The sequence below is a fragment of the Panthera pardus genome, unplaced genomic scaffold, assembly GCF_024362965.1.
Source record: "Panthera pardus isolate Hobbes unplaced genomic scaffold, ASM2436296v1 HiC_scaffold_13, whole genome shotgun sequence".
Lineage (NCBI taxonomy): Eukaryota > Metazoa > Chordata > Mammalia > Carnivora > Felidae > Panthera > Panthera pardus.
The window spans coordinates 120,095,443-120,121,697 of NW_026526688.1; the positions used below are offsets into that span (position 1 = coordinate 120,095,443).

Sequence of the window (26,255 nt, forward strand, 5' to 3'; positions counted from 1 at the left end):
TTCCAATTTGCTATTATTGTAAATCAGTAAGTTTTCTTCCACTCTAAAGTCCACTATGGAAAAACCAGTATCTTCTTTGATTTGAGTCTATATTCAACTTCCTATTGCAGTGTCATGAATGACCACAAAACATGAAAATTAATTAAATCACATCTTTCCTACAATGAAATTATATCTTTTATGACTAACAGATGATGGGAAAAGCAGAAAATAGTCATTATTTATAAAATATTTTTCTCTCCAGTTAAAGAACCATAATTGGCTTATTTTGAAGTATTGATTAAATCTCAATTATTTCTAAGAAATCCCTTCCTTATATATGTTTAAGTATAACTTCCTATTTCATTGGAAGTTTTTAAAAGAATTTTTATTTCTGGCATTTTAGATTCCCTTAAAAACATTTTCCCTCTCAAACTGGAATGTGTACAAATTTTACGCCAACAATCTACTGAGGCTTTATGGATTTTTAATTTGTGAGTGGACTGTGACAATGAAAATAAAACATCTAGAGGTAAAACAGAGAAAAGGCCATTTTGGCTACTTGGTTCAAAGTCCCCTGGAGGCCACTTCTCAAGATGCATGTCAGAAATGTTATATTAGCTGAAATTTCTAATTGTTCACAGTCCTTGTTATACTCGTAAGTGATAACAATTCTTGTTTCAAAATATAATAAGTATTTCTAGTAAGCTGTTTACAGAAATGTAACAAACTAGAAATTCACAAGTACCCATCTCTATACATCAAACCTAAAATACCCCAAAATAATATTAATAACAACAATAATCTTTCATTCATGAATGACTGAAGGTAAAGTAAGAAAATATCCAGGGGCCAAATAGTAAAGAGATAAAAATTCATGGTGTTAAAGGAATACATTGGAACCCATATTTGCTCTGAGTTTTTCTGCTGATCCCTAGTACTGCTGGGTTTTAAGGAGCTCCATACTCAATGAAGGGGAGAAAAAGTCAGGGCATGAACAGAGTGAGAGATCAGACCAGAAATCTCTTTATAAACTGGGGCACGAAAACCTGCAAAAGGAAATTTTCTTTCTCAGCCTTGGCTCAGGGTGGAATTAAAATGCAGAAAGACTGCTTCTTAAAATTTCCCAAGCTATAAGCATTCACATAGGTTTAGGATCTGGATAGATTCTACCCAAAAAACTGCCAAAAAACCTGCAAGCCAAAAATTTGGTTTAAAGTGGTCCCAGGTGGAAATTCAAGTTCCTGGCAGAAAGAGACCTAAATCCTTTCTTTAGCAAAATACATTAAAATCAGGCCTCAAAGGATTTCCATAGATAAAGTTGCATGTTACATCAATTACAATGAAAAAAAAATTACTTAAATGGTATTAGAGAACCAGGCCAGCAATCCACATATTACTATTTCCAGGAAAAGAATATAAATAAGTGTTAATATAGTGGAAGAAATAAAAAAAGAAAATGAGGCTGTGGTGAAACCAAAGATTATTAGGATGGGCTAGGCTTTGATAAAACACCCAAATGGAACTCTTAGAGATAAAATATGTAATGGCATGTAATAACTGAATTTAGAAAATTATGAGAAATTTCAAAGGCAGATGAGAAATGGCTGAGATATCTGATATCCAAAAGACAAATCTGAAGAAACTAAGTAAAATGAAGCAAGATGGACAGAGGGAAGACAGATGTGGCTGGGTGATTAAGAGACACACAGCACAAGAAAGCTGCACATGTGCTTCATTAGGGTCCCAGGAGACAATGAAAGAATGGAGACAGGAACGATCTTAAAAACTCTTAACGGCTGAACATTTTCCAGATTATGCAAAGACATGGAATTTCAGATCTAAGAAGCTCAATTACATACAGGATAAATACAATTATTAAATATCTAGGGCACATCATTATAAACTAAGAAACTCAGATACAATGAGAAGATATTAATAGTTGTTAATGAAAAAAAATAGACTGCCTACAGAAGAATGAAGAATGGATATGATATAACAAACTTCTAAACAGCAACACGGATGTGAGAAGAGAAGAATGTTTTTAAGAACTGAGAAAAAACAACTCTTATATCCACTGAGGCTATCTCCAATTATGATGCAAATAATGATAGTTTGCACAAACTGAAATCAAGATTTAATTTATTTATTACCAAAAGAGCTCGCTAAAGAAAATCTTTAAAGATATACTTCCTGAGGGAAAAAAAATGATCCCAGGAAGAGAGTTTGAGATGCAAGAAACAACAGTATTCAAAGAGAACTGTAAATATGTGGCTTAAGTTAAACAAGCATTGATTCTATAAATATAAAATGTGGAAAAAGAATCATCATCCTGTAAAGGTGAAAAAGAGATGATTAAAGCATTACTAAAGGCCTTTTAATTTTTCAGTACGAAGGAAATATAACAATTAAAGATAATAGTTAATAATTACAGATAATTATTAATAATAATTTAAATCTAGTTTAAGTAAACATCTTAAAATTTCTAGGATATCACTGAAAGACTAAAGTAGCAAGCCAATGGAATGGGGAAGGACTCAAGCTAAAAGAAGGCAAAAAAAAGATTAAGGAAAAGAGAAACATTAAAAACTGGAACACATAAAAAACAATAAATGACAGAATTAAATTCACATACATCAGGTATCATAACATATATAAATTAAATTATACATTAAAAGATTAAGAAGCTAAGACTGAATTTAAAAAATCCAGCTATGTACTATTTATAAAATATACACCTAATCTATAAAGACAGAGCAAAGATATAAAGACAACTCAAAATAAAAGAATTTAAAAAGACATACTGTACAAATAACAAGCTTAATCCAATGGCCAGAAATTACCTTGCACACCAAATATAGAGATAAGTGTTCTTTTCAAGCACATGTGGCATATTTTAAAAATCAGTCAAAAAGTAGGCCATAAATAGACCTTAATAAATTTCAAACTACCTGACTAATATAGACTGCATTCTCTGACCATACAACAAAATTTAGAAATCAACACCAAAAAGATAAATTAAAGCCTATACTTCTGAAGAAGAAATCAAAATAGAATTAGAAAATAGGTAGAACTGAATAATATTGAAAAGAGTTGTAAGAACCTGTTGGAGAAATTATAGCCTGAAATGTTTATTGTAAAAAGGAAAAACAGAAAGGTTCCATGCCCATGAGCTAAGCATTTATAAAATTCAAAAAAAAGCAGAAGAAAATAAATATCAAATGGAATACGAAAATAACAAAAATAGAAAAATATACAATAGAAAAATAATTTAATGTAAAGGTTGTCTTTTGAAAGGACAAAAGACACTGAATAACTGATAAGCTCAATTGATATTTAAAAAATAAGACAAATGATCTTAAAAATTAAAAAAAACATGCAATTTCATATAGAGTAGATATAAAAAATAAAGGAATGGTATAAGCAATTTTAAACAGAGAAATGTGAAAACAAATGAAATCAGCAAATTCCTAGAGAAATAAAACAACAAAAGTGACTCAAATAGAAAACCTGAGTGGATCCAAAACTCTTAAATATATTCAGCTGAAACATTCAAAGAACAGGTAATTCACAATGGAAAACATAATTTGGAGGCCAGCCTTATACTACATACAGAATTAATTCCAGATGGATGTTAGACTTTAACGAGAAAGTCAAAAGGTTCAAATTTTTAGAAGATATTTCTATGCTTCTAAGAGAAGCAAAGATTTCTTAGACAGGATATAATAAATAGTAAGCTAAAAAAAATATTTACACACTTAACTATATTAAGAGCATGTTTATCACAACTGTTAAAAACTAAGTTAAAAATTGAAGCCCCGAACTCAAACTTTGAGAAAATATATGTAAAATATATAACAAATATGTCTTAAAGTATCATATAAAGCATTTTTACAAAGAAAAAAAAAGGTGGGTAAAAAGACACAAGGAAGCACCTCCTAAAACAAAATTGGACACTGATTATATGAAAAACATAAATATGTAAATATAAGAAAAATGCCCATTAATAATCAAGAAAGTATAAATTAAATATATAATAAAATATACTTTCACACTCACTATATTGCAAAAATAAAAATTCAGGAAGTACCAAGTATTGGAAAGAATGGAAGCACTGGGAGCTCTTATATTTCTATCAAGTAAACTGGTACAATAGTCCTGGAAAGACAATTTACATTAACTATTATATGCACAGATCCTGTGACCCAGCAATGCTCTTCCCAGACAGATGTCCCCAAACTAACACAGTGCACCAGGATTGCAACTGCATCAATTAAAGACAAAACCAAAAAGCTCTGTAAATAGTTACAATTTTTTTTTAAGTTTATTTATTTTGAGAGACAGAGCGTGCACACAGGGACAGAGAGAAAGAGAATCCCAAGCAGGCTCTGAATTGTCAGCACAGAGCCCGATGAGGGGCTTGATCTCACAGACCTGTGAAACCACGACCTGAACCGAAATCAAGAGTTGGATGCTTAACCGACTAAAGCACTCAGGTGCCCCAACTAGTTACCATTTACATGAATAGTAAGGCTGATAGATAAAATGGGGTGCATTCTAATTATGGGGCAATGGAAATAACTGAACTATATATACATCAACATGGATAGGTCTCAAAAAACATAATATTGAGTCAGAAAAGAGTTAATATAATATGTTTTCATTAGTATAAAGTAAAAACCCAAAATATATACAGATAATATACTTCACAGATAAATACATATGCGGTAAAATTATAAACTAACCAAAACAAAAACTATAAAAGGAAAGTACAGAATGGTGGTTATCTAAGAAAATGGGGAAAGAGAAAAGATGATAGGGGAGGGGTCTCCAGAGAGTTCAAGGGAGTTGGTAACATTCTATATCTTCAGATGAAGGTGAGCCTGCAGGTGTGTGATTTTTAAATTTCTCTATAAAATGCTTATACATACATACTATGCTATGTATGCACCTTAGGGTACAAGAAAAGAATTTCAAAAATAATTTTTTCATACCAGTAAAAATGATCCGCAGTCGTGATTCAAAGCAAACATTACTTTCTAGAGTAATGAGGTAAATCATAATTGTGTACACATTTATAAAATCAACATAAATGAGTTCCTTTTCTAAAAGAAAATTTGGAAACTTTCAAACAACAAAGGAGAGATACCGATTTAAAACACATAATGCCACTATTTCTAACTCTTTAAGCAGTGCCTTGTTATCCATCTACCGAGATTATATTCATGAGAAAATTGGTCCAGATCAGTGGTTCTTAAAGTTCAGGGTACACCAGCCGCAGAAGAACTCATTTGATATTTATTCCCAAAACCTCTGCTCTCTGTTTTCACAACACACTCCCAGAGCTGTAATTCATTCAGTAGGACTAGCATTGTGCCAGGTATTAGAAATTCTGGCAAGCCCCCTTCCCACTCCTTGAATAGTCTGATTGAGATGGATAGAGACTCACATAGGGAATAATGATTTGTGTTCATTCTTCTTGCTATTATATAAAGTTGGAACAGTGTAGGAAGGCTTCCTATACTTACTTCGTGTAACAATACAGGAAGACTTCCATTACTTCATAAAACTAGCAAATTTAATTTACCATTCGTGAGTCCCCTTTACTCTTAAAAAATATTTCAACTTTGAAAATTACAAACATTTAATAAACTAAGAGTAGGGGCACCTGGGTGGCTCAGTTGGTTAAGCGACCGACTTCGGCTCAGGTCATGATCTCGCAGTCCGTGAGTTCAAGCCCCGGGTCAGGCTCTGTGCTGACAGCTCAGAGCCTGGAGCCTGCTTCAGTTTCTGTGTGTCCCTCTCTCTCTGACCCTCCCCCATTCATGCTCTGTCTCTCTCTGTCTCAAAAATAAATAAAACATTAAAAAAAAAATTAAAAAAAAACTAAGAGTAGTTTTATTTCATTCACTTTATTAGAGAAAGCCCAAACCCATCAAATTATAAAAACGAACAACTAGAACCACCAGAAAACGGGATTTCTATTTGTTTTTAACATGTATATACTTTCCTTCATATTTACCACATCTAGCTAGTGAGAAAAACAAACCCAATTATCTAAATGGAAGTTACCAGAAAGAGAAATGTCACATCTCTCCGGACTTCTCCTTCCCACTCCATGCTGGTGTTTTTTTTCTGAGCTTGGTCTCAGGCTTCACCTGCTGATCAACCTGGGCCCTCTAAAGGAGTAGGTGCAAATCCTGAGGTACATGAAGCTGTTCTTTGTTATTAGCCTTGGTGACTTAAATCAATGCTCCTCTTCCTAGTTCAACCTACTTCCTTAATTTCCACTTGTTTTCTGTTTCCTGAACTTTAACCCCTCCTAGATTGTTTACTGTTTACCTGGTATCTGACCCACTTCTTTCCTTGCCATTCTTTTTAACCTTGGGTTTTCCATTCACTACTCTGATCTCTGCTTCTTGCCCAATCATGAACACCTTGCCCTTTATGTATCATCCTAGAGCACTCCTGTCTGTCCCAACCTCCTTCTCTCCCCCACTCGCAGCCTCCCTTCCCTCTCCTCCTTCTCCCACATTTCACCTCTACCCTTCCTCCCACCTTTCCTCCCTCCCTCTCATTTTATATATAGAAAAAAAAGTAATAAAATCAGCTTCCATTTATTGAGCACTGATTCTTTGGCAGAGACTCTTTAAAGCTCTTTTTGTGTATTAAATAATTTAATCCACATAATAATATCAGATGAAAGTATTATTACTTAAGTCAGCTCTCTGCTACACCTATTATTCTGGGCTCAGAGGCAGGGAGTAGGATTTATGTGTGAAATATATCTATTTAAAATTTGTTTAACAGAAAAAAAATAAATTTCTCTTTTGAACATTAGCTTATACAGGACATTTTGGGGAGAAACTCATTGTAAGTTGATGATTCCTAGTCATCACCTAATGTTTTTGAACCATGCAATTTTTACAACAAACCAGAGTATAAGACACAAGGCATGGTACTTGACATAAGGGATAAAGTAGAGGGAAAAATAAGACTAATAAACAATACAGAGTGAACATGACTTCTCATGCCTCATGCCAGATGATTCTTCCTTTCCCACAGTTAAGAATGGCAGGAGAATGCTGTATCATTACATATGACATAGACATTTAGAGTCTCCGTGGATGCCAACCACAGGATAATTAGGTCTAAATTCACAGTCCATGCACTGAACTATGTCTTCCAAAAAGCATCACTTCTCAAAGCTGCACAAGTGTCCGCACATAGAACAAGAATGTGCTTACTCCGCTTTTTGTTCATCTCTTAGAACAATAGATATGCATAGCAAATAACTCAGGGTAATTAACCAATGATCATACACACATACACATACACAGATACATGTCTGTGTAAACAGACGCATACGCCTATACGTGTGTGTGTATTTCTGTACGTATATGTACGTATATATCTGTGTGTGTATATATGCCGATTGACATCCTGCCATATTACCCCTACTTCAATGTGTTCTTCCTTAAAAAGGAGATATTCTTTTATGTAACCACAACATAATTTATACATCTGAGAAGTGAACATCCTACAACACTACTAATACACAGTCGATAATCACATTTCATCAATTGTCCCAGTAATTTCCTAGTCTAGCATCCAATTCAAAATTATTCATTGTGTGTAGTTTTCATATAACTTTAGATTCCTTTAATTTGGAGCAATAATTCATCTTCTCTATTAATTTCTTAACCTTAGCATTTTTGAAGAGTACAAAAAAATTATTCTGTGGAATCTTTTAGTTTGAGTTTGTCTGACATTTTCGTCATGATTAGATTCAGGTTATGTATTCTTGGCAAGAATACTGCAGTAAACCTTTTCATAATTATCAAAGAGAAAAGCCCAACTGTACCAATAAACAGTTATAAACCTGCACTTAAAAAGCGAAATTTGTACTCTTCTGTTGTTGTTGTTGTTGTTGTTGCTGTTTAGAAAGCTGAAATGTTTTAAAAACAAAGTTACCAGCATTACATTTTTAAACTTGAAGGAGACGAAAAGGAATTGTCAAAAATAATTACGAAGAATTGAGAGTCATAAGTAAACGATAAATTTTTAATAGAATTAGAGATGAGGAAAATATTTTTCAAGCAGAAGGGATCTGAGATGAATTCACTGATAAAGCAGCTTTTCAGTTGACCTTGAAGAACCGCTGGGATTTCAACTGAAAATACGGGGGTGGGGAGGTGAGCCAGATAAAGAAGGCAGCATAAGAACAATGGGAGGGAGGTGGGACTAGGAGGTGATGCATCAACAGGAGGTGATGCAATTACCCTAGTGTACAGCATGTGTCTACACCAACAGTAAGGGCAGAAGTGGTCTGGATGTCTATGCTGGAGCCATGCCCTCAGAGAGCTGAAAGATCAGCAAAAAAGGATGGACTTCGTTTGAAGGGCCGTGAGACCTCACTAACCAGAGAACCAGAGCTGTTACAGCAGGACATGGCTCAAACGGGGGGGAAAGAAAAACAAATGCTTCTGCATAGTTTGTTTCTAGTGGGTTGCCCTTGTTCTTATTTTGTTTTTCCAGTAACTCCACTGTTAACATTGCTATTCTTAATTTTAGGCTTCTTCTTTAGGTTTAATGAAGCCAGACATCAGAATCCTTGGTTTGGGAATATGATAACAAAATTAAAATGTGAAGGTTCGTCATGAAAGAATTAGTAGGTTTCCCACTGCTATTACATCTACCATTTGACAATGAAGAAAGTGAGATAAACATGAAATATTGAAATAGGAAATGTTAGGCAGGAAGCTAGGCCTGAGCGACCTAAGGTGGATGGACCTTAGATGTCCCCAACCGAGGACTGCCCAGGGAACACCCCACTGCACCCATCTAGCAGTCCCTTTGCAGTTACAGCATCCCAGCAGAAGAGTTAAGTTCCTTGTGTTTGTTGCACTTGTGCAGAAAGCAGCCCCTGGTCCTTACTCCAGGGACCGGGGTCTCTAGAATAGAAATAATGTTGCCGTTGCCTATCTTGTGCAGGCATTTTGAATACATCTTGCAAAAAAGACATGCTTAGTTGGCTAATTATATAATCCAGGCCTGTCACTCCAGTGTTATGACCCTAGGACCCACCCCAAAGAAAAAGTTAGTATAAGCCCATACCCCAGAGTTTCCAGGGTCTTTGTCTCTCTTGATTGGCCTTCTCCCTTAGAATATACTTTAATAAAACTTTGCTTTACTTTCGTTTCACTGTTCTGTAATTCTTTACCGTGGCAGCAAAAAGAACAGAGGCTTCTTTCTTTTTCCATCTCACTCTCAGTAACAAAACAAGTAGGAAACATACATTTTCATATGTATATGAAAATATGATAAAAATAAAGTTTGGAGAACACTGACTCAACTATCAGAACAAACTTCAGGGCATGGAAGAGTCCAAAGGCAAAAGCTGTCATGATAATAAACAAAGAGCAAGGGAGGAAAGAGACCCAATAAATGTGCCATGATCACAGAAATTACTAATGATTTTTTAAGGGCAAGATCTATAAATAATAAAGTACATGATGGTACACCAAAACACTTTCTTTTTTAAGAGAGAGAGAGAGAGTAGGGAAGAAGCAGAGAGAGAGAGAGAGAGAGAGAGAGAGAGACAGAGAGAAAGAGAGTATCCCAAGCAGGCTCTGTGCTGTCAGCACATAGCCCAATGCAGGGCTCGATCTCATGAACCCTGAGATCATGACCTGAGCTAAAATCAAGAGTCGGAATCTTGACTGAGCCACCCAGGCGACCCTCAAAAATGTTAGTTTTTCTTATGTAAATTTGAGATTACATAATTTATATTCTATATAAACAATGCTATATGAAACCTATATATGTAGAAAGACCAGATGGAGAAAATGAGGCAAAGATCAAAAAATTAAAAAAGAAATAGAAGACCTATAAAGGAAGAAATACGGTCAAAGTGGTTGTATCACACACAAAAATGTAGAAAACACATACTGGTTTGTATTACTTGCAATCTGGGAATTAAGAAGACAGGAAATTTAACTTTCTTAATTCCTAAAAGGAAATAAAATACTCAGATTAACCATAAATCACTGTATCTTTTTTTCGTCTTTTTAATATTAAAAACTTTTCTCTGGAGCCCTGATTAATTATAAAATATCTTTCTTTTTCAATAAGTTTTATAAAATCTCCTCTGGTTTTTCCTTATGTGAATATATTAGAACATTTAATTATTTCCACGACTTTCTGGCTTTTTTTATTATTCTCTTTATCATGTCTCTGAATAGTAAATTTCCTTTTGTCTTTGTATTATTTCTCTACGGGACAGAGAGTTGTAGGAAAAGGACAATAAAAATTGAAATCCACACCTTTATCTTATTTCACCTATTTTTTGAAACTAGACTATATGAAAATATGATAAAATAAATCTTTGAGAGCACGGACTCAACTATCGGAACAAACCGCAGGGCCTGAAAGAGTCTAAAGGCAAAAGGTAATCACAACAAAGAACAAAGAGCAACACTCAACACCAACAGCAATATGGAACAAAATAGTTTAGCAGTTAAACTGTGTATGAAAACAAATTTATTACTGCCTAAACCGTAGCATTTATCACCAGTTTTGTCAAAGGACACAACCTACACATAAAAGTTCTTTTATGCATGGTTTGCAATTGTTTATGGATCTACATTCTGGTTGCATGCTTGTAGTTCAGACAAATTTATCATCTTGGAATGTATTTTCCCACACAACTTTTTGTGTTTTCCATTTGGTAGGTGCATCTAAGTTACTTTAAGAAATCAGTCTAAAACTTGAATATGGGGAAACGAGAGCTTCAAAATGAGTGTCTTCAAAACAGTCCTGCGTTGTCCATAAAGTGTAAGCTTTTCCCCTATCAGATATCAATAGAAATATAATTTGAAGATAGAGCAGAACACCATTGACATAGCCACCCAAGGTACTCACCATAAAATAAAATAAGTAAAACGGCAAAAAGATACTCTTCAATATTTTTACCTACCAGTAACATCGTAATTTAAGTGGTCAAAACAACCTGAGTTCTTCCAGGAAATGGAAACGATGGCTGTGCAGAACCACACAAAATTTTTGCCACCAATTTTTAGTGCTCCTCTGTCTCAGGGCATAAAATCACTTGTACTTTATGTGCATCATTATCATTGTTTCCATAATTTCCAACTGTAACATTTTCCCTTTACAACCAAAAAAAAAAAAAAAAAAAAAAAAAAACCCACCACAATGTACCTGGGGAGTACTAAAAAAAGAAGAAGAAAAAAAAAAAAAAAAAACAGAGATCATAAGAGAGTTGAGGACTGCCAATTTGAAAATTGTCATGCCGAGTCAACATTTCCCCCTTTTTAGTCCTGGAAATCATTCCAAAACATAGAGAATGAAAAACAATTATGCAAATACCCTATTTATTAAAAATGGGAAACAGTGAAATCCTAGACCTCCAGATTAATGGGATGGTTCCCAAATCAGTGGTGACTGAGCAAAAGGGTGTGCAGGAGGAAATAAGGAAAAGAAACCTTGAAGAAATAATCCAGAAGCTGCAGGTTTCAAAAAGAGCTAACGAACACAACCTTCCTTAAGGCCACAGGAGCCATGCCTCTTTATATTGTGGCCATCATGCAGCAGTGTCAGGTAGAAGCATCTGTGGAAGCAGTACGATGCCGAAAAAGCAGAGAAAGTGAGGCTAAGTGAGGAATTGTACAGAAAAGACAGATTCATAAAAGCAGTCTGTGTCTGTGGAAACAGAGAAGTGAAGTCTTTCATCATATGTGGGAGAAACAGAACAAAACAAACAACAAGACCACACTGCCTGTCTCCTTTGGCTACACCAAGTAAAACTCACTCAGTTCGGTGATGCAGAAGTGAAAGTGGACCCCACTGGATCTATATAAAGATACCACAAGAACAAGAGAGAGGGGTGGGGAGTGGGGGAGTGCGGGTGGGTGGGGCAGAAAACTAGTGGCACACAGGGAAGCACACACTAAAAATATGTCACCATAAAAGAAGCTAAAAATTGTGGCCAAATACCTCGCCATGGATTTTTTTTAAATGCACAGCAATGCATAGTAATGCATAGCAAGCACCTTTTTCAAGCAATTATATCAGGCAAAAATGCAAGGTGGCAAGGTGAGGTTAGCAGTACAAGAACAAGGGATGAATTATAAGCCTCCAGTCCTCAACCAAATGGCATAATGGAAACAAGTAAAAGCACCATAAAAATGAAGGAGAAATTGGAGGAATACAGGGGAAGAGAGAGTCCTGAAAGCATAAGAAGGTAGCAAAGACTGAAGTGGGAGACACAAACTAAGTAAATATATATTAATAATAAATGAAAAAGAATTAGAGAAAAATTGTAGAGTGCAACACAGATAACATAAACCCAACATACATATAAAAGGAATCCCCAAAAAAGAAAATAATAATAAAATAGTGCAAATAATATAATAATAGTGCAAAGATTTAAAGATGTAAGTCAAGAGGGGCGCCTGGATGGCTCAGTCGGTTGGGTGTCTGACTTCGGCTCAGGTCATGACCTCATGGTTCGTGAGTTTGAACCCTGCATCTGGCTCTGTGCTGACAGCTCAGAGCCTGCAGCCTGCTTCAGATTCTGTCTCCGGCACTCTTTGCCCCTCTCCCACTTGGGCTCTGTCTCTCTGTCTCTAAAATAAATAAACATTAAAAATTTTTTTTAAAAAAGGCATAAGTCAAGATCACTTGAATCTCCATCTTGGGTGAAAGACCAAAACAAACAAACAAAAAAAAACAAAAACAAAAACGAAAATAACCATGTCCCTGGGTAAAATAGTTCTGAACAGTCAGCACTAGGATAAAATTCTAGTGAAAATCTCTAGGCTTCAGATATAAATTAATAATTACTTATTTAGTCAGGTAAATAAGAATTCTCTAAACTCTGCAATGCTAAAAAAAAAAAAAGATGAGCGACATGGTCCTCAGCCAAACAACACTCCAAGAAACAAACATGCAAGAATTCTGAACATGCAAGATTGCAGAAACGTTGCTCCAAGGGCCCTTCCTCAGGAATCTCTGAGGGGTGACTTTCATACAAGAAGATGATTTAAAAAATAATAACAAACGAGCCAGCAATGTAAGCTCCTGTTGAAAACAAATCTTCCCCCAGTGGACAGTGGAACCATCAGATGACTGTAGCTCCGGGCGGCTGGACTGCAACCTTACAGGATACCCCGATCCACAACCTCCCCGCTAAGCAGCATTTAGATTCCTTAACTGTAGAAACTGTGACACAATCATCATTTGCTGTTTTAGGTTGCTGAATCTTAGGGTAATTTATTACGCAACAATAGCTAACTATAAAACAAGGCTTAGAAACTACTGATTTGAAGAGGATGGAATGTAGAAAATAGGAAGAGGATTTTGTTTTCCTTAAATTAATGTTTATTTTGAGAGAGAGAGAGAGAGACAGCACAAGCAGGGGAGGGGCAGAGAGAGCGGGAGAGGTAGAAAAGGGCAGCGAGGGGACATCAGTGATTTCATCAAAAGTGACAATGAGGGAGCCATAGATATCGACAGCAAGAAACCACAGCGGGTGGACCACCACAAGTAGGAGCTTGAAGAGAGGACACATTGGTCTCAGTAAGGAGCAGCAGGTGACACGTCCCAGTGAATGAGGGGAACTCCAAACAACCCGGAAATGTGCCCCAAGAAGAAGAGGCAACACTTAATATTTGATATGATCAATAGAAAATAAGAACCCCACCTCTTCCCTGTGCAAGAGGGAACCAGTGCTACAACACTGGGGACAAAAGGCAAAACACACCTTGAGAAAACCAGGAATGCAGATGACCCAGCACCGCGTCCAGCTCTCACCCAGGCTGGGACAGAAGAGACAGGGGGGAGGGACAAACTTTAACATTAGACAGCTTCACAGTTTTGACTATTACATGGAATAGTAATTAATTATGTAATTGATGTAATTAATTAATGGAGGGGAACCTTGTGTTCTGCTTTTTAACATGTGGCTATGTGATGAAAACTAAATTTTTAATTTAAAACTAATAAAAGAAATAGTATTTCATACCATAGTAATAGATATCATACAGTTATCAGCACAACAGGAGATCTGTAATTCTAAAGCAGACCTTCAAGGCCTGGACGGCTACTTACTGGTAACAGTACTAGGGTAGATATTAACTCAAGCGTCAGCAGTTAAATAAGAAACCAGCTTCTAGAACCAAACTGACATATAGTATAGCATACCATATTTATTCTACCAAGTATGATCGCATACAGATTACCCTAAGGAATATATTTATAAACCATTTTAGAACAACTGATAAGACTTGATTGGGATATAGCTAAAAAAAAAAAAAAAAAAAAAGGTGGGAAGAGACACCTGGGTGGCTCAGTTGGTGAAGCATCCAACTTCAGATCAGGTCATGATCTTCCAGTTCATGGGTTCGAGCCCTGCATCAGGCTCGGTGCTGACAGCTCAGAGCCTGGAGCCTGCTTTGGATTCTGTGTCTCCCTCTCTCTCTCTGCCCCTCTCCGCTCACACTCTGTCTCTCTCTGTCTCTCAAAAAATAAAATGTGAAAAAAATATGGAATGTCGCTAAAAATTAAGAACCTTCAGGCATTTGAGGAAAGTGTAACAGACATACAACATAAATAAAGTTAACTTTCATTTTTCTTTTTCTTTTGTATCCTAATATCGGATTTCCATTGGTTCAAAAAAAACCCTTTAAATTTCTTAATTATAAAAAAATATAAAGGAGATTTGGCGACACTACCTCTGAATATGATACTCTCGATTACAGCGATGTAATCTTCGGGCTCCTGCTCGGTAGACATCTCCCATCTGCCTCTGACGATATTTAATAATTTGTAGAGCTGATCTGAACTCTTCACCCCACACAGCAGAGTAACCACACTTTCTGGTGAATGAAGTATCTTTTCGAGAAACTGACATTTCTTTGGAGTTAGGTCTTTAAGGAGGCTATTTGATAAGATCAAAAGTTTACATTTGTAAGAGTTTAAACTCAGCAATTCCAAATCCCAAAAAGAGTAATTCTCCAAGCGATATAACAGGACCGCTTCCCTTTTCACAACATGTAAAAAAACTTCCCTCAAGTACAGAGCCCATTCCTCAGCATCTTCTCCATGTATCAGTAGGATGTCTTTTGTATTTTCTGGAAAAAGAGAAAATAATGTATTAGTTTTCTTATGTTTGAAATGCTAACAGCAGATTATATTATTAACCTCAAGTTTTTGGTACGTGCTCTTTAGGGAACATATTAGAGGACCAATAATATAATTCCTGTTATCCCCATCATAATCACACAGGATTAAATTAATCCTTTATGTAAACACAGTTCATGCTTTGTGCAAGTCTTCGCTGTACTCATTGTCCCAAAGTGAACCAGGATGCTCAACTGAAATAAAAGAGAAATCTCATGGAGGGATGAAAATAATGTTCTGTAGGATTACAGGGAGCTGGGCTACAAGACACGGCTGTGCCAGTAACCACAAAATTTACCTAGATCACAGTATTTAACTCCTTTGAACTACTGTTTCTTCGTCTCCTAAATGAAGGCAAAAAATAAATAAGCCCTGCCTAAGGAATCAGATTGTTCTGTGAAGATATGAGAGAATTTACACCCAGTGTTTAAATCTTTTTTTCAGGCAGAGATGAGTGCATAAAGATAGGTGACAGAATTTCCATGCCCAGAATACCAACAAAATAAAAATTTTAAAAAAGAAATAAATTCAATAGCAGAAACCAAATAAGAGGGTACTGTATCGCGTGTCATAAGTCAAATTTCATGCTGATGAAATAATTAGAAGGTTCTGACGGGACAGCAGTAATCCTAAACCTCTTCCTGATCCTATAATCAATACTGATAAAGAAACTTGAGTCATCACTAAAACCAGCAGGGTGCTTATGAATCTCTTCCCCATCTGGAAACAATTCAAGAGGGTGTCTGCAGAGGTAGGAAAGGCCCCTCTACAAGGGCCCTCTACCCGTGGGTAGCAGGGCCCACGGGTGAGTCAGAAAAGCCAGTCAAATTCCACAAGAACCCAAGTGCATCCTTGGGCAGAAGAGACGGGCCTTGCAGACACCATTTAACAGGTCTCATTAGAGACTATAACCCAGAACCTCTAGTGAAGGACACTTTGCTTCTCCTCTGCTTTTCTTTCAGGCCATAAAATACTGGAATGTCAATTTTATCACCTCAACTGTAGCTTGGAAGGAAAAATAAAAGTAGCAAAGATAGGGAGGGGAATTTCAAGAACAATTTGCCCACACAATATTAAGCAAACAGTAAGCCTAAACAGAGCTAAGGGAAACACGAGCAAGACGAAAAGATGAGCAATACAAATTTTTAGTTATGGGAAGAGATTATGGCAAATAATATTAACAGTGAAAATATGATCATAAAAATAATAACAGTAACACAGCCTGCAAAGACTAGTAGATATCATAAACAGGGGGGAAAAAGGCTTCATAAAAGTTATCTATAGTACAAAAAGACCATAGATTAAATAAGACCATAGTTCAAAGACAAGTCGATTTAACTTTTTTAAAAAAAGTATCATTTAAAAGTGTATAAGAGATAAAGAGACAAGTTGAGAGCCAAAACAGTACTTCTGCTCAGATAATATATAAATTAGAAAAAGCAATAACCATAGATAATATTTTAATTTCCAAACTAAAAGAAAAGCTTGATATGTTTGCAGTAAATGCAAATAAGATAACAAGGCTAAAACAGCTGGTGAAAATATGATATATCTGGGTAAGAGACAAAAAAGGAAAAGTTTCAATATCAATATAAAGACAATCTAAAAGCTAAAGTAAAAGAGAACAAAAGACACATTAAAATATGTTAAAACATAATTTAAAAAATCCCTAAAATATAAAGAAAAAGGAACCAGTTCCATGTATCAGCAGGGAATAATCATGTTCTAAGAAAAATTGTTAAGAAAAAACCTATCTTGATTAAACTGCCGTTAGGTTTAATGATTATTGTAAAATGTCTTCACGTATTCAGGAAGGAAGACCAAGTTACCCAGGAGGAGGAAAATATTAAAATGATCATAGATTTCATCAGAGCAATTTCAAGCCAAGAATCATAAGAAGATTCTTGCAAAAATAATTTTTTATTAATTCATACTACAGAATATGATATTGTACAGCGGTGAAAATGAACAATGCTACATGCAACATGGATGTATCTAAAGACTTAATATGGAGTGAGAGAAGAAAAAGAGTTTATACTATATGATTGCATTTATATGAAGTTCAAAGACAGAAAAACAAAAAGATCCATGATGATACAGATAGAATATCTGGACATAGGATAAACGAATGAAAACAGGCATGGGAGGGCCTGCCAGGATTCTGGAAATGTTCTTGTCTTGGTCTGAATGGCTGTCACACAAAGTGTACATACATAAAAACTTATTCATCCATGTATCTTAGATTATGTATGTAAGTTATTCTGCCATAAAAAAGGGTCAAGTATCAAAAGAAGAAAGTTCCATGATGACAGCTGTTCAAGAGGCCTACAGACCAGTTAGGACTTATCACAGGTGAATGGAGCATTTTGGGAGGGAGATCCAGGGGAAATAAAGCAACTGTAAGATTATCTCATATATTTGAAAATTTGAGGAGAAAATACTAAGAATAGGGGTTTGACAGTTCTGATAGAACTTTTCGACAAACAATTCAGGATTGATATATTACAATCTTTTGCACGTAAAATACAAAATTAGGTAAAATTAGTTGCAGCAAAATGAAACAAACAAAATGCCTAAAAATTATAAAAGAAAGTAGAATCATTATACACTATTTGGATATAGTGTAAATGTGTATACAATCGTTGTCATGGACAAAGTACTTATGTCCTCCCCCAAATACATATGTTGAAATCTTAACCCCCTATGTGGTGGTATTTGGAGGTGATGCCGTAGGGGGTGACTAGGTCATGAGGGTGGAGCCCTCATGAATGGGATTAGTGCCCCTGTAAAAGAGGCTCCAGAGATCCCTCACCCTTCCTGCTGCATGAGGACACAGAGAGAAGTCAGCAATCTGCAACCTGGAAGAGGGCTATCACCAGAACTCTATCTGCTGACACCCTGATCTCAGATTTGTAGCCTCCAGAACTGTGAGACATACATGTTTGTTGCTTAGGTATCCTACTAGAGCAGCCTAAATGGACTGACAATCATAATAATGTGAAAAATGACTGATGATTTAACTAGAAATTGAGATTTAAATATCAGAGAGACTTAAGACTAAAATCCTTGCGCTGCCTGGCTGGCTCAGTCAGTTAGGGGTCTGACTCTTGATCTTGGCTCAGGTCATGACCTCACATTTCATTGGTTCAAGCCCCACATCAGGCTCTGCACTGACAGTACAGAGCCTGCTTGGGATTCTCTCTCTCTTCCTCTCTCTCTGCCCCTCCCCTGGTCGGGGATGGTTCTCTCTCTATCTCTCAAAAATAAAATAAACATTAAAAAAAAAAGATTAGGGGCACTTGGGTGACTTAGTCCGTTAAGCATCCGACTTCGGCTCAGGTCATGATCTCACGGTTCGCGAATTCAAGCCCGGTGTTGGAGTCTGTGCTGACAGCTCAGAACCTGGAACCTGCTCAGATTCTGTGTCTCCCTCTCTCTGTCCCTCCCCCGCTCGTGCTCTGTCTCTCTTTCTCTCTCTCTCTCAAAAATAAATTTAAAAAAACATAAAAAATTATTAAAAAATATTAAAATCCTTATCTAGCACACAACAGGAAACAAATAGATACTAGTTAGAATTGGTAAATCAAGAAGTAGTATATAGATGTATCTTTTAGAAAGATAGACTGCAATAACAAAAAAGGAAGATGTGAAAGATCTGTGGTTCCTGAGGTTCTGTGGGGAATGGAATTTTGATTGGGGAGGGAGAGAGCAGCAGACCACGGGTTTACATTACGAATGTTTTATCATCATTCAATATGCAAGTGAAACCAAAATCAGAATTAAAATAACAGAAAAATCCAGGCAACAAATAGAAGAACCAAAGTAAACAAAATGGAAATGTAAAGGTTTAAAAAAAGAAGACATGGTAAGTTGAATACAAGTGCATACAGAACAAAATCAAAATACCAAGGGGACTGCGATTGCACTACAAAATGCATGTGTTAAATATCTTGAAATAAAAGTTATCATGGAATGGAAAAGCTGAGCATTTGGGGAAAAGATAGTACAAAATATTAACTTCATCTTTCATAGTATTTAGTTATTTATTTATTTGAATTTAGTTATTATCCTAAATTCAAAATATGAAGCTAAAAAATGATTCCATTCACTATTTTTGTATCACCATTTTCCCTAAATAATAATGAATAATTTAGAGAGTATTCCACGTAAAGATTTTTCTCCGAAAATTAATATGTCCTTCAATTTTACATTAATTTAAATTATTTTATTTAAAAATAGCATATAGAATATGATCTCATTTTTAAACAATGACCTCCTGAGCATCTACTTAAAATAATTCTATAAATTGTTAGCAAGTTATTCATGGAAGATAATATCATGGGAGATACACTGTTTTCTTTTTTAAAATCTCTTCCATATTACTTATATTTTTGTAGTAAACTTGTATTATTCCATAAAACAAAATAATCATCCTTAAAAGCCAGTTGTAAGTCATTATCATCAATACAAAGAGTAAAACACCAAAACTCTTGTAATCCACAATCATCTTTTTTCCTCAGGATATAAAGGTTGTATTTTCTACAACACTGATGTGCTGATTAATACTACAACAATTTGAGAGCTACTGTATTTTTATTGAATTATCTATGACTTGTCTCACGATATAAATATTCTCTCCAAAGACAGATGCTTTCTCTTTCAACTCTTTGAATTCTAAACAATGCCTAGCACAATTTCTTGAATAGATAATCAATAGATTTTTAAATATATTCATGTATACAGAATGAAAAAAGACATCTGGTAGAAAACATATGGGAATCATACCCAAGTTGTATATGAGTCATCAGTATAGATCTGTCATTCTCTGTATAGTGTCTCACCCCGCCTGGATGTTAAATACTTGCTGGACTAACACAAACATGGTGCCATAATTCAGTATTTTTATGTTTGAGGAACAGTAGCGAAAGAGTTTTCTATTATATATAGCCAGAGTAAGGTACTATATAGTCATAAAATAATGGGAGTAAAGATAAAACTAATGATATAAATTATCAAGTGCTTCAAATAAACTAGGGCTCTACATCTTTTACATATATCATTTTACTTTATTCTCAAAATTACCCTAGTGAGTAGGTACAAATACTATTCTCATTTTACAGATGAGAAAATTGAAGTGGTACTGGGATTAGGATTCCAATTCAGGCAGCCTCACCCTACAACCTATACTTTTAATTTCTAACATCTAAGGACACAATAACATTATTTAAAATAGATTCCTTGTAGTGATATGAGTTAGGTTAGTCAATATTTAGCAGTGTGTGAATTAATCTCAAGTATGTGAAGTGTGTGAAAGCTTACTAAGACTGGTTTCCTACCGAGGAAAAAGAGGAAATAGAACATACAATGTACTCCAAGAATATGGTTATTTATGAAGAACTTACAGAACTTTCTTCTTGACTCTAAAACTTACATCAATACAATTACAGAACAAGTTAAGAGGATATTTAAAGTACAGAATGAACATCCTCATGTTATGTGATTGGGTATCACACTATCATAAAAAAAAATCAATTCTAGAGACATTCATAACCTATCTTTCAAAACTTCCCAAGAAAAAATAGACAGGTAGTCTTTCTTAATACTCTGTGACCATTTTATTTTTAGGTTGAAATTGAGCCTTCCTTTTAAATTTATATTTGACTTACAGTTAGTCAATAACTTCTGTATGATAATTTTCAAGCTTGAATATTAGCATTAAATGCCATTCCTTTCCTTTCTATACATAAAATCATTTCTATCTTTTAATCTTTAATTTTCTCAATTATGATTTACTGAAAATTTCCAGGTACCAGGCATGTTGCTAAGCCTGTAACATGTATTGTTTCATTTAATATTAATAAAACTATATGGAGTTAGCCTGTTATTCTTATGTTACTGGTGATCACACCGAGCCTCAGAGAGGTTAAGTAACTTGTCAGGACCACAAAGACAGTAATTGGTCCTTGTGCTGCCTTCCAGTCTTTTTGTTTTGAAATGATGAGTCAAAATGCAAAAGTTAATCAAAGACCTTTTCATAGACACCGTTTTCTTTTTCCTTATCAAGATTGTCCTTGAGTAACATCCGGAGTAACAGTAGTTCTCTGTTGATTCTCACGAGGAACCTACTGGCCTTTGTTTTACATACTTGAAATAATCAAACCTAAATCATTATTTGCCAACTTAAGGAGGGTTATTGTCATTAAGATTGGCCAACTTTTATAGGCTGTGAAATGAAACAATAAATGATGGATCCGAAATACAGAAACACAAAATTTTCTTTCCTGGAAAGCTTCATCAAAATAAAAGGAAATTGCTTTTGAAGATTCAATTAAGGTCTGTAAATAAATTATTTAAAATGTAAATCTCCAGTCTAGCAACATAAGGTAAATGACAGCATTATACAATGTAGGAATAGGGTAGAGTCATATTAATTTTTATAAATTTACTCTAAAGTGTTCTTTCAGATTCCATGACACTTTTTATTTATCCTACAAAGTGCTATAACAATTTTTTTAACTTGAAGGAAATTTGTATCGATAACTGATATCAATACTTGCTTTTGCACTGAGAGCAGATTATTCTATGTGTTCCCAAAAGAATGAGACTGACTGATCATCAATCAAAGTCCTTCCTAGTATATCTGCATAATTTCAAATGGCAAGTTTTCTTCTTTTTGAATAAGATCCCATCTCTTACCCATGTCTGTGCATAATGCAGAAAGATTTTCTACCTGGTGACCGAAGTGCAGGAAAAAAAGAACAGAAAATTACAAAGAAATGACTTATAGTCACAATGGAATCATTGTGCTAACATGAACATTAATCTTGATATGATCACACACAAATATACTCAAAATTTATAGCAGTGTAACCTAATTTATCTTATGCTCTAACTTTGTATTCTAGTACAACTAGGAAACACAACTGGGGATGGGGATTTTTCAAAGACATTACTGTAGTAAAATGCCCTCTAACTCATGTTTCTCCTCTAGGAAAGTTGGTTAATTTCACTTATTCATAGTGGCAAAAAATATCAGGTGTTTTCTGTATATATCTGTGTAGCAGATGCTGCTAATGTGCATCCCATATCTTCCTGGCCCAAAGGCTGCACTTAGCGGTCAGCTGTTAAGCACACTGACCATTTCCAGCCTCTGTTTTGCTGCCTGAGGACTTTCTCTGCTCAGAGGGAGCTTCTGCAGCCCATGTGTCTGGCTGGCAGCGCAGAGGTGCTGGGGATTTTTAGGGCAGGGAGGGCTGGGAGGCAACCCTCAGTCACATAACAGCTTTCCCACCCTTCAGTGGGACAATGCTGAGGTTTGTTCTACACAGTAGTTACAGGATCCCCAGTGATGCTGAACTGTAATTGTCTACTGTGTTATTCCGCTTATTAATATGCACATTATTGGCTTTTCACACCTTGTCTCACATGCCCTATTTTCCCGCTAGTGCTTCCTGGGCTCATCCTCTAAATCAACTACTTCCATTCATGTCCATTTCTCAGAGTTTTCTTCAGGAGAAATCGCTCTTTCTCTCTCTCTCCCCATATATGTGTATTTATAGGTTTATGTATACAGTTTATAAACACATAAACATAGCTCTTCCTTTCAAATACAGGAAGCTACCAACACATCACTTTAAGATTATGCTTTTCAGCTATGATAAAGAACCGTCAGGAAAAGTTATTTTTATACAAATGTAGAACCTTCCTCTTTCTTCTTCCTTTTAAGATGCAAACAAATGCTTTTGTGCTTCACAAAACAACCTTGTAAGAGAGGTTTTTTTCCTTTGTTGTAAAAAAATGCACGGTGTTAACTGTTACAGGATTATTTTGCAAAGACTTCCCACCCTTCATATATAAACTGCAAATGTTCAACTCCTCCACCTCTATCAATTTTAATCTCTGACACAAATTGTTAATAGTTTATTTTTAAAAATATAAACATAAAAGATTCTGCATCTGTGAGCAGATTTTAAAATATTTCTAACTTGCTTTGTACAAATTTGTGGAATTCTATTTCTGCAATGTCCGTATCTTTTCCTTCCTTTTATTGCCATTACTCTATAGATAATTGAATCTAAGACAACATTGACCGTAAGACAGGCTATTATTTGATATTCCTCTGGGAAAAAAAATACTGTGATCAAATGAACCATAACATACTATAAATTGTAAGATGAATTCTGATATCAGGGAATCTGACTAGCCCAGACAAACAAACAAACAAAAAAAACACTGTCAGAATTAATTAAATATGGTAATAGTATCATCTTACACAGACTCTTAAGTGCTTCTCATTTCTCCAATTCCCCCTCAAGAATAATCTCCTTAGGACCTGGATATTGTTTATGATCTGTACAGACTGATTCTTCCCCTATGTATTACATCACCCAGGCTCCCATGCCCACTCCAATGGAAAGCACCATCAGAACGTAAGAAGGTGAGAGAAAAGAATGGTATAGTTAAGAATGGGAGGGGGGGGCCTCTCACTCACTTCCACATTCTAGCTTTGACAGGAGCTGCTTTCTTTTGTGCCCCTCATTTCTGTGGCTTTTCTTCCTTGGCTCCAGTTTTCACACACCTCTAGCAACCTCCCTCCCCTTTCTCACAGCAGTGTTAAAGGATTCCTGCTGTTATTCTTCCCATACTTAACTATCCCCGCTTGGGTTCTTCAGTCCTGCACATGTTAATAAATAATCCCTCTATTAATTTTTTTCAGTTAAAATCTTTGATGGTGACATCTGTTTCCTGGTAGGATCCTAATAATTACATGGAGTGGCCATAGGAAATAGATTCTATGAGATGGATTTCGGAACTGTGTTGCTCTCATATTGCAGAGAATACAAGCAACCCCTTGCCAAGGAAAAATAATAGATGGCAATTTATGGCAAGCAGAAGCAACATAATGACGCAATTTTTCACCAGGGATGATTTGGTATGGACTGTCAATGGAGGGAAAAGCTTTTGGAGATCAAGTGTCTCTAGAATTTAGTTAATATGGTGCCAACGGGAATTATGGAGATGAGAAGAGGGGCATACAATGGCTTTTTTGACTGTCCTGGACAGCATGCATATGCACAAAGACAGGGTTACAACTCCAATAGCAGGCACACCCCTACAAGATTCTGAAAGTAATCTGAGGACACTGTTTGAGAAAGTGTGGAATCATAAGACTCAAGAAAGACTGCAGACAGAGATGAAGCTGAGAACTTTAAATTCCCAAGTATGTTTGAATCATTAACTGAGGGAACCTGTGTTCCCTTGTAAAAACAAACAAAACTATAACAAAATCAAAAAGAAAAAGTTTAAGAACTTTACCTGAGGCAACTGCCTTACAAATGTCAACTTTTCTCAGCACTTATGCCAACACCCCTCATTGACTGCCCATAAGACCAATAACTAGAGTTAGATCCCATATGTAAAAGGAATTCTAGAGAAACTATTTCACACACAAAATTATTATAGAATCTTGCCAATATGTATCAACTTGGGTCCAGAAAGTACCTATGGAATGGATTTTAAGAGTTACTAGACCAAGAGCAACAAAAAAAAAAAAAAAAAAAAAAAAAAGACTGAATCTGACTGAATTCATCAATATGGTTGTATTCATACAGGATTCAGAATTTAATGTGCTATTTCAAGTGCTTGGGGTGGCATTAAAAGCCTGTTAGAATAGATACTTAAAGCTTAGACTCCATGACTATGGAGTCAATGTGACTAGATTGTCAGAACTTGCCTTCTATGATGGAGAAAAGGAGTCAGGAGGCAGACTTTTTCTGTAAACAGCTAGATAATAAATACTTTAGGCTTTGAGGGCCACATAGGATATCTTCTTTTTCTTTCTCTCTCTACCCTCCTGCTCCACCTCCTTTTCTTTCTGTTTTTTTATAACCCTTTAAGGTATAAAAACTAGGGGTGCCTGGGTGGTTCAGCCAGTTAAAGCATCCGACTCTTGGTTTCAGTTCAGATCTTGATCTCACAGTTCCTGAGATCAAGCCTCACATCACGCTTTCTGCTGACAGCACAGAGCCTGCTTGGGGCTCTCTCTCTCTCCCTCTCTCTCTCTCTCTTCACTCCTCCCCTGCGTGCTCTCTCTCTAAATAAATAAATAAACTTAAAAAAATAAGAGTATAAAAAGTATTCTCAGCTAACAACCTGTTCACAAATAGGCATTTTGCCTATTGGCTCTAGTTTGCTGACCACTGCTCTATTTTAATATTCTCCTCACTAAACATTAAGAAATTAAATCATGAAAAGCTCTGTGATATCTCTCCTGTATAGCCTGGAAATTATAACAATTGGACCTTTGAATTAAACTTTTTTATGTCAATGAAGAATAATGAAGTCCATATTGGTAGAGAATGGATGGCATCATTTAATCATTAGAGGCAATTTAATCAGCATATTTTTCATTGCAGGGATCTGTTGTGGTAACTAATTGATCCGAAGGTCCTTGTGGATGAAATATATGTATAGCCTATGGAGCTTTAATTTTACCTTTATAATCAAAACAACTCTAGATTTGGGTGCAGAAAATGACTTGTGTTGCAAGAGTGGAGATTCAGAGTCTTCTCTCTGGTTTACAGACTCAGAGCACTTTGACTGAAGGAAGGCCATGTCCCTTTGAGAAAGGATTCTTTTATGCTGCTAAACGTGTATACAATGAATCTTCCTCCAGGCATTTCCCCAGAGAACTCCAGCCATGTGTACTGGGATAAAAGAAATACCCATATCTCCTAGTGCTCATTAGTTACTGATCTCTATTGACACAAATTCCTTGAAGACCCAAAATGTCAGCATGACATCCTGGTAAGAATGGGAACTTAGGAAAGTCAGGTGTAATGACAAATGACATCTTGCCTTGGGTATATTTAATAATAGTTCCAGGGGGCCCATAGAGATACCCTGTGGGCATTTTTTAAGCCAAGAATGTATAGTGGCAATACATACAGATAGCAAATGGCAGAATCCTCACAGAGAATGAAGGAATGTAGGGTAAGAAATACATAAATAAGTCCCTAGAATTGTTCAACTCCATCTATCCACCACCCACAACCAAGATCATAAACTAAAACAAA

General features: G+C 35.6%; 1 protein-coding gene across 1 annotated transcript in view; it reads right to left on the bottom strand.

Annotated features, from left to right (window-relative positions):
* Positions 1–26,255, bottom strand: part of BANK1 (B cell scaffold protein with ankyrin repeats 1) — a 312,636-nt gene that overhangs the window by 262,632 nt on the left and 23,749 nt on the right. The window contains exon 3 of the mRNA XM_053900708.1: positions 14,733–15,131. Within this exon, the coding sequence (XP_053756683.1) occupies positions 14,733–15,131 (399 nt within the window). The remainder of the gene's footprint in view (positions 1–14,732; positions 15,132–26,255) is intronic.